General features: G+C 51.4%; 1 protein-coding gene across 1 annotated transcript in view; it reads right to left on the bottom strand.

Moving 5' to 3' along the window:
• Nucleotides 1-2,609, bottom strand: part of PLIN1 (perilipin 1) — a gene marked incomplete at its 3' end in the record, with an annotated part of 3,740 nt that extends 1,131 nt beyond the window's left edge. Inside the window, exons 1-4 of the mRNA XM_009573079.1 lie at nucleotides 2,565-2,609; nucleotides 939-1,137; nucleotides 709-791; nucleotides 95-350 (exon numbers count right to left, since the gene is read on the bottom strand). Of these exons, the coding sequence (XP_009571374.1) occupies nucleotides 95-350; nucleotides 709-791; nucleotides 939-1,137; nucleotides 2,565-2,609 (583 nt within the window). The remainder of the gene's footprint in view (nucleotides 1-94; nucleotides 351-708; nucleotides 792-938; nucleotides 1,138-2,564) is intronic.
• Nucleotides 2,610-9,282: the final 6,673 nt, after the last annotated feature.

The raw sequence follows: 9,282 nt of genomic DNA, 5'->3' as shown, positions 1-9,282 counted from the left end.
TTCCCCCTGCCACATGCACCCCACGAGCGAGGTGCCACCCCACATGCAGCCAGCCCTCCCCAGACACCTTCAGAGGGGATCTGGGCATCAGGACTACCTGCTTCTTCATCCTCCTCCGGCAACAGGTACTCCATCAGCTTCTCCAGGCCTCCCAGGGCCGTGTCGACCCCTGCGGCTGCCATTTGGCTCACCGAGTTCCTCCTCGTGTACTTTGCTGTTGTTTCCACCGTGCTCTTGGTGGCCTCATAGCCCTCCGCCGCCAGCTCCATGATCTTATCCATGGAGGTGCCAATGGTGCTTTTGGCACTTTGGAGCGGAGAGGAGATGGTGCCCTTCAGTTCGGACGCGAGCTGCAGGCAGAGAGATGGAGAAGAGCCCTGCTGGTGTGCTCGGGGTGGCATGGGACAGCCAGAGGGACCATGGGCCATGGCCATGCCGGTAGACAGCCCTGAGAGGGGCATAATAGCTCTCTCTAGCCTGGGCTAGAGTTATCTGGCAGGGATGGGACACAGGACGCTGTTGACCTATATTTGGAGCGCCCCAACCATCCCCTGGGCTGCAGGAGCCCCTGGAGGAGTCCTTGCTTGGAGGTGCTGCCCTGTTCCTCCCTGAGTAGCCCATCACCGTCCAGAAACAAGACCAGAGGAGACGTGCTGTGGGCTCTGCAGGGGGGCTGGGGGGTCCCAGACTGTTCTGCCTGTGACTTACCTTGTCGACGGGATACTGGAGGGCAGGGATCTTCTCCTCCAGGTGATCCAAGCCCCGGCAAGCCAGGTTGTTAGCCACAGCGACTGCCTTGGGCAAAAGCATGGGGATGGGTTAGTAAGAAAAGCTCCCGGGCTGTGCTAGGGGGTCTCACGTGCTAGTGCCAGCGCTGTCCCACCAAGGGAAGCTCTGGTACCTCCCCCTGCCGTGTCCCCCCCTGTGGATGGACTCACACTGAGGCTCCAGCCTGCGCACCACGGGCTCTACGCTCCACATGGCCAAGGCACTGGCACCCTGCACGCCCCGCTCGTAGACCTCGCACACCGAGGCCATGAGCGGGTGGGCCTCCTTGGTGCTGGCATAGGTCCGCTGGAGGCTTTCACAGGTCGAGCTCACCACCGGCAGCTGCAGGACCCTCTGCAGCACGTTCTCCTGCAGGTGGCAGACAGGCATTGGTTAGCCAACAGCCATTCCCCGAGGAACGCTCCATCGCCCACACACTGGTGGCATTTGCAGTGACCACAGAAGACCTCAGCTTATGCTGAGGAGGGCATTTCTCAAACCCCATTGAGGGTCTCCCAGCTATGCTGTGTACGGCACAGCCATGGACAAGCAGGCTGGCTGCTGCTGCTGAAGGAGCAGGGACACCATAGGCAGAGTCGGAGGGGTGATGATCCCCACTCCCTCCATCTCCCAAGCCCGACTGTCCAGGTGCTCCCTCTGGCTTTCCACCCTGCTTTGCTGTTTCTTCCATCTGACCCAGTCCTTGCTCCTGTCCTTGGACCAGCAAAGTCCATTTTGCCTATGTGGCACCTCTGTCCTGTCTGTCCTGTCACCACCGTGACAAGTAAGGGATATGGACCTCAAAAAGGAGAAGGGGAGAGGAGCGGGTCTGTCCTTGATGGCACAAAGGGCTTTGGTAGGAGCCATTGAAGAAGAGGGGACCAGAGCTCTCCGAGGCAGCAAGGCACTGCGTCCCCACACCCTTGTAGCACGGGCGACGTGGGATGCCAGTATAAACCAGCACAGCCGACACCTGTGTGTGCTGCCAGTGCCGGAGCACGGCTGGAGGCTGGTCCCTCAAAGCTGGGTGAGCAGGATAAACCTGCAGCTCCAACCCTCCGCTCCTGCTCTCGCCCGGCACCCAGCTGGTGAGGTGAGACAACCGAGGGAGACGCTGCAGCCCCGAGGGAGGAACGGGGCAAACCTTGGCTCATAGCAGCCATGAGGCAAGTGCTCTTTGGGTTGCACGGGACAGAGCAGAAGAAAAAGCTGAGCTGTCCCCGGATCACCAGTGGGTGAGAGGCTGAGTTTGGCCTCACGTCCCACTTGTGACCATGACTGGGCCGTGAATCTGCATGTTTGATAAAAACGATATTGTTTTGTGCTGTATTGTGCTAATTTTGTCTTGACGTGGAGTCAGCTCTCTCACAAATCCCGCAGTTTTTAGATTTTTTAGACTTTTTTAGACTTTTTTAGACTTTTTTCAGACTTTTTTAGACTTTTTTCAGACTTTTTTAGCAATCCTAGGGCTCTAGCATGATTGCTGGAGGTTTGGGGTCCACAGTGGGGACACAGACGAAGGACAGGCACTGCCGGCAAGTATCACTGAGGGCTCGCACCACCCAGGGTTAACTTTCTTGATTCTGGACTATTTAATTTCAAGCATGCAAAAGGTTTTATCCTTTCCCTTTGATGATGCTCTATGTTATTGCAGGTAAAGATCCATATAAAGATAACAGGGGGACACGTGGCACAGTGTCAGATGTGACTCGTATTCATCCAACAGAGCCGGTAGGAGCTACCTGGTGCCCTTGGCACACCTCTGCCCTCCCCTCTCTCCCTCTTCCCGCACCCACCTTGGCACTTCCATTCTGCAGAGTCTGATTCTTCTTCACCGTCATCGCGATGCATCCACCTGCAAAGCAAAGTTGGGAGATGCAGACCCCGCTCACTGAGAACTGCGTGGGTCCCCTCACTCACTCCTGCACCCACTGAGCTCGGCGGGGCCGGGAGCTGGGCTGAGACACACACCTCCCATGGGTGCAATGGATGCGGCATTGCCTAACAGTCGACTTTTTACCAGTTAGGCTGTAAAACCAATGACTCCACACAGCCCTCCCCAGCTAGTGTGTCTTAACACCCGAAGACACAAAAAATTAGTTGAGAGGCATCTAGTTTGGAGGGGCTACAGTACAAGGCAGGATAAAGGGCATTGGCAGAGCTGTAAAGCAAACTCAGAGCAAGCAGTGTACTAACAGATGTGCATGGGGGCCAGGGTGAGAGACGCAGGCTGAGAAGGGGTGAGAAGGCAGGACGGGAGCAGAGAGAGGAGCTGCGGGTAGGGATGCGGCGAGCTGCCCAGCCGTGGTCACCCTCCCGCACCTCTGCCCTGCAGCTCTGCTGCTCGCGATGCCAGCACCCATCCCTGCGCAGCCCCAGCTCGATGCGGGGGGCAAAAGCACCACAAAATGCCCGTCTCCACTGCTCCCGGCTGGGTGACACCCGAAAGCACACCTCCAGCTCCCACGCCCAGCACAGACCCCCTTTTCTCAGCAGCAGACGAAATTCAGATTTATGGAGTGCGGGTGATCCCTGCTCTCACCCACCCCGGTCCCGCTGAAGCTGTCCCCGGAGTGCCCGGTGGGGACAGGCTACTCACCGAGGGGCAGCCCGTCCCTGGCAGAGCAGGAGCAGAGGGTGGTGGCTGCACCGTCCCTTCGCCCGGGTCCTCTGAGAGTGATGCACGGTGCCCCGGCCACTACCACCACGAGGCCCCACCTCCCAGTTGCGCGGGTTTGGGAGCTGGCGGGTTGTGGTGGAAACTGGCCAAAGAACTCCCTGAAGCTACCGTAATTTGGAACAGATGACGGCAGAAAATCCCCTTCATCGTCTTCCCTGCAGAGCCCAGAAGTTGCAGCACAGCTGGGATGCACCGGGGTTTAATGCCACTCCACCAAGAGAAGATGAAAAGAAGTCACCCTTGGACCTCACCACCTCAAAAGCAACAGATCATGAGCAGCCAGGGAGAAGGTGAAGAGTCAGGCAGGGTTTGTTACGGACAATGGGGGGATGATGAGTGCAGAAAAGACTAAAATCTTCCTGTATTTCTGTAGCCCCTGTTATCCCCCTTGGTGGACCAGGATCCTATCCTGTTGGGAAATGCAACACAGACCAAGAACATAGTTTCTTCCCAGGAGAGTTTACTAAGCACAAGGAGTAGAAGGCAGACATGGGGGACACATCCTGCATAAAACAATCTAGTTTGGCCAGGTCTGCAGTTTCTAAAAGAATCCACAGAAGATTTTGGCGAGGAGGCTTTTAGCTGAGGGTCAGGGCAGACATGGCATTAGGAAAGCTCTAGGCATTTGGAGTAGAAAGAAATGGAGGAAAAAATCAGGTTGGAAGTGATCTCTGGAAGTCACCTCATCCAGCTCTCGCTCAAAGCAGGGCTACTCTCAAAGCTAGATCAGGCAACTCAAGGTCTCATCCAGTCAAGTCTCAAAAATCTCCAAGGATAAGATTCCCATCTCTCTGGGGCCCAACTCGAGTGCTAACCACATGATAAGCCATTTTTTCCTTCTGTCCAACTGGAATTTCCTCTGTTGCAATTTCTGCCTGCCACCTCTTATCCTTGCTCTGTGCACCTCTGAGCAGAGTTTGTGCTCCAGTCTGTGCTGGTACTGCACGTGCTCCATGCTTCTAAATGTCTTACCCTCCTAATGATCCTCTGCTAGACCATCTCCAGATCGTCAAGATCTCTCCTGTGCTGGTGGGGTCAAAATGAGACATGGCTCCTCAAATGTAGCCTCACAAGTACTGCATGGAGAGGAACAACTGCTCCCCTTGACCCACCAGTGATGCTGTCGCTACTGCTGCTCTTTCGTGGCCAGCCAGCCTGCCTTGCGGAGTCGGAGGCACCCTGCTGACTCACATCCTAATTAACAAATCCGTTTGTGGTTTTGATTGAAAAGAAAGAAGACACCACCTGTATGAAGCTGCGATGGGTTTTGGTTATTGACTACGGAGATCAAGGTGGGGGGGGAGCCACACTGAAGAGACGAGGACAGCATGGTAGAAAGAGGACAAATGCCAGATGACGAAGCAATAACCCAAGGGGATCAGTGCGGTCGGGAGATCCAGGCAGCCTGCTGACACAAGGCTGCTGCGTGTCCTGGACCACCCGGCACAAGGCAGTGAGACCCTTGGCGTGCGGCTGCCCAGCATCCCTGCGCGGGACACGAAGGCGTGCACCCAGCGTGCCTGCATGGCTCCCTGCTCCGGGCTGCGCTGCTCGTACATGGGGGTGGGAAACTTCTCAGGGATGTGGGAAAGCCACGCACGGGAGGAAAATACCCCCTTTCCTCACAAAGACCCTGGAGTTTGCTTCCAGCCCGGGGCTCTGCAAAGCTCGCGGGCCTGCCTTGCTAGCTGGGTACAGAGGCATATGAATGTCCTGGGCTGCCTCCAGCTCGGTGGCGGAGTGAGTCACTGCTCTCCAGACAGAGGGACAAAGGGCAGCAGCCTGCTCAAAAGTTTGCTCTCTTGGCACTGAGACATTTTCCAGCCCTGCTGGCCTTGCTAAAAGTGCAGGGGGCATGCAAGCCTTCTCTCTGCCTTGGCTGGAGTTGGGATCAACAGACAACACAGCCTTTGCCCTACTAACGCCTTCGCTCATCCCCTCCCCTTCCTCCGGGGCAAAGGCTGTGCCAGCCCCGGGCTCTGCAGTGCAAAGGTACCACTGCCTCCACCCCCGCTGCTCCACCCCACGCCAGAAATACTTTCTGTGTTTCTGTAGGCAACATTTAGAGCTTACTGGATCAGCTGGGTGCAGGCAAGCAGAGTTTTACACCCTTGTCTCCGCAGTCTGCTCCATAGCCATTAATATACCACGGTGAGGGGATAAGCCAGATCCCCAAAGACCTGAAAGGTGTCTTTACACTTAGGTCTGGGAGGGGGTTGGAGAGGTAACTAATTTATTTCCATGCCCTATGGCAGGAACAGCACCCCCTAAACCACTGCTGGCAGATGTCTGTCCAGTTTCTTTTTAAGGACTGCCTTCCTGGGCAATCCATTTAGTCTTTTATTTTACTTACAGTTCAAAAAAAGTCACCTATGTGACTTAATTCTCCTTTGCTGCAATATAAAGGTATTACCTGCTGGATGGATAGAGACCAATTTATTGCTTTCCTCTTGGCAGTTAGCCTTTTAGACACTTGAAGACTTCTCACACCCTCTCCCTCCACCTTTCCTCTACAGAACCGGTTCATTTGGTCCCTCCCTGGAGGTGCTGGTTTTCAGGCCTTTGATCCTTCTTGCTGCTCACCTGGGAATCCCAAATGGCTCACGCATTTCTTGAAATATCATGCCAGGCATGGTGTTAACATTAGGAAGGTCTTGTCTGTAAGCAGAGTAGAAGATTACTTTGCACATCTCACACAGGTCACTCTCCTTTTAACTGTTACCATTATGAAATGTGTATGAGACCAGTAATTCAGAAGAAAACTCTTGCTAAAACATTGCTGAATGCAATGCTTTATACATTGTTCAGTAAGTGACATTTTGGAGCTTCCAAGTTCGCAAAGCTCTTCCTGCAGGGGATAGGAGCTAACAGTAAGCTCGGTTTTAATGGTTATCCCAGCCCCATCCCTCCCCATCTCAGCTGGAGATGTTACCCTTCACTCCCTGCCCTGGACAGGCATTTGTTGTTAAACAGCTGCAGCGATTTGCCCTACGACACTCAGACCCATCCAAATGAAAGGTTGTTTATAAGATACTAAAATGCAGGTGCACCCGTTCCTTTCACCGTAGCTGTGCCTATGCTGGGCAGAAGGCTCCAGCTCTCTCCGCTGGTACTCAAGGGCAACCGATAGCAATCCTCAAAATGTCATTTTGCTTCAGGGCATGTCATATGCAGTTTTACCAGGTACTCACATACTTACTTCTTCATGTTTTTGCAACTGAAATGGGGATTGTCAATGAGTCTGACGAATCTGGCTGCCACCTTGCTACTGCAAAAGGACAGCTTTATAACCCAAGAGCAAATATAGGCAATGTCTCTTCAACAATATAATCCTTCATAAAATTCAGAGATGGGAGGGAAGATTTCTCCTTCAGCATCTCTTTTCCCCAACCTCTAAGTCACACACAGACACAGTGTCACACTCATCTCAGTTTATTGCTTGTGTTCAAACAGCTGTCCTTATTCCAACTGCTGTATTAGAAACAGATACAAAAAAAAAAAAGGCACTAAAAGGATTTTCTCAATTTGATTGTGATTCTATGGCTTCAGTCACATTACGTTAAGGTACATTAAATTGCTACCCTCCAGCTGGGGAGCAGAAGGCTTAACATCCAGTAAAGAGAGTTACGCCTGTATGCTCCAACCCACGTCATGTAGAATGGGACAGGTAAGGCTGAGACAGGCTGAAAATTCACTGCCCCATCTCTCAGGTTATGTCTGTACTTGCTAATCCATGCCAGTCCCTACAGGAGAAACATCAAAGCCTGCCTCACGCTTTGCACGGTGTTTGCCTGGCACAAGGGAAAAAACCACCCTTCTCCCTCGGCAGGGCACAGGGAGGTGTAGCTGGCTAGGGGCCACATCAGTATGTTAATGCATTTCCCTTTACCTACACACTATAAGGGGAAAAAGAGAAATCAGTTCGCAAACCAGAGAAAGAAGTATTTTGTATCCGAGAGCTCCCCTAGGAGGAATTAAAAATGCATTTTTTTGCAAGAAGACGAAATTCTGTAGACAAAGGGTGGCCAAACCTCTGCTGCCAGATCATCAAGACTCCTCTTCCTTCCTTACAGTTGTTGCTACACACAGGGATAATGATCAAATCTGACCAAGGGAGGGATGGGCCCCACATTGCCAGGAGCTCAAAGGCAAATGGAGTAAAGAAACAAAAAAATTCCATCGTTAAAAAGGAGATGAAGCCCTTCAAGACAACATATCCCATACATAATGCTCCATTATGGTCTGAACTGCCAGTATGCTCTACTTTCAATGGTATTCATTTCCATATTAAAAAGAAGAGCTGCTGCAGGCCACATTTGGTCTTCAAGCACACTTAATTATCCTGCCCAGCAACCTCTTTTTTCAAACACTTCATTGGCAGGCTAACACTTTAGATTCAAACTGGAGGTAATTCCAAGCCTGACCACAATGATTTATGGGAAACTGGGGCACTGCCTTACCGTGCCTACTCAATTCCACAGCCTTCTCCTTTTAATAAAGCAGACCAGCACCTTTTAATTTTTGTTTTCAGAGAGCATCAGAAATAATAAGAGAGTACCTTAGTCCAGGTTAGAGTAGTCTCTGCTCACATGCTGGAGACAGCATTTCTCCTTTAACCTAGATTACACTGCCAGGCAATCATTCCCAGCAAGGTAAGCGATGAGCAGCAATGCAGTTGCAGGGCAAACATGAAGCATTTTCAAATGGTAAAACCCATTCAATCAGCGAGGGAACACACAAGAAATCTTGTGGTCATGAGAGGGAATGATAGGGAGGACCAGATAGGAACATCTAAACCATGAATGCCCAAATCCAGTAACAAGCTTTTCTTCTCACAGGGGATTCTGATATTATCACGACCAACTCCATTCCCTTCCCTCCAGGAGCTTACACAACCAGAAACACACCCTTGCAGTTTTTCTGACTCAACGAGCTCTGAGGCGGGCTTCTCTCCTTAACTGCAGGTTCCAAAGCTCCTTATTATACTGGAATTTTTCATGTAAAATTAGAACAGCAAAACAAGCTCCTTATCACAATATAATTAATAGAAAATTGTTGCACTTGGAATCACAGGGGTTTGGGAGTTAAGGTGCGTGTGTAATAGGAAATTTAGCGCTTGTGAGTAGTTCCAGATTCACAGCTTTGGAAACCCAGTTCCCTACAAATCACAGCATCTTCAGCGCTCAGACAAGCTTCTCGTACACGCTGTCCTTCACCAAAACCCTCAGCTATGGCCTGCTGGAGAAGTCAGACTCGGTAGCCAACAGTCCTTGGCTCACATTATTGAAGGAAAAGAAGAAAGTGCTGATTTCCTGGGACACCAGTTGACACTCACTAGACTACAGATCCAGCGTCACCAGTACATGTTACACAGAGATCATGGGACGGTCAGATCATACCACTCTTCAGTTACCATCACACTGCATTCAAACCACTGCCTAAGATAACAGGATCCATCAACCCAAACCCATCAGAACACTAGTACTTGACTTCAGGCCATTTTACCCGCAACTCCTAACTTGCCAGAGTCCATGATAGAAAATCTGACTGTAGGAACCTTTACTTGGTGAGTTCCAGCTTTCCAGTGTAAACATGATTAGTTATGAGTCATATACCTATTACAGTTGTCTATGCAGCTATTTCACAACCCTGTATTAAAATATAGGAACATCAGTATTTTCTTATCTAGCAGCCATGTTCCAAGTCCTGTTTCTGTTTGTGAAATACTACTCTGCCTTCTCGCATCTCCACTCCGTCAGGGAGTGTGTCATGGCACCAAACTCATCTGCAAAGACACAGAGAAAGAAAAAGGGTAGAATTCACTTATTCAGAGG

Source organism: Fulmarus glacialis, unplaced genomic scaffold, assembly GCF_000690835.1.
Source record: "Fulmarus glacialis isolate BGI_N327 unplaced genomic scaffold, ASM69083v1 scaffold30172, whole genome shotgun sequence".
Classification (NCBI taxonomy): domain Eukaryota; kingdom Metazoa; phylum Chordata; class Aves; order Procellariiformes; family Procellariidae; genus Fulmarus; species Fulmarus glacialis.
The sequence above is the reverse complement of the archived record's forward strand: the minus strand, read 5'-3'. Positions and strand labels throughout refer to the sequence as shown.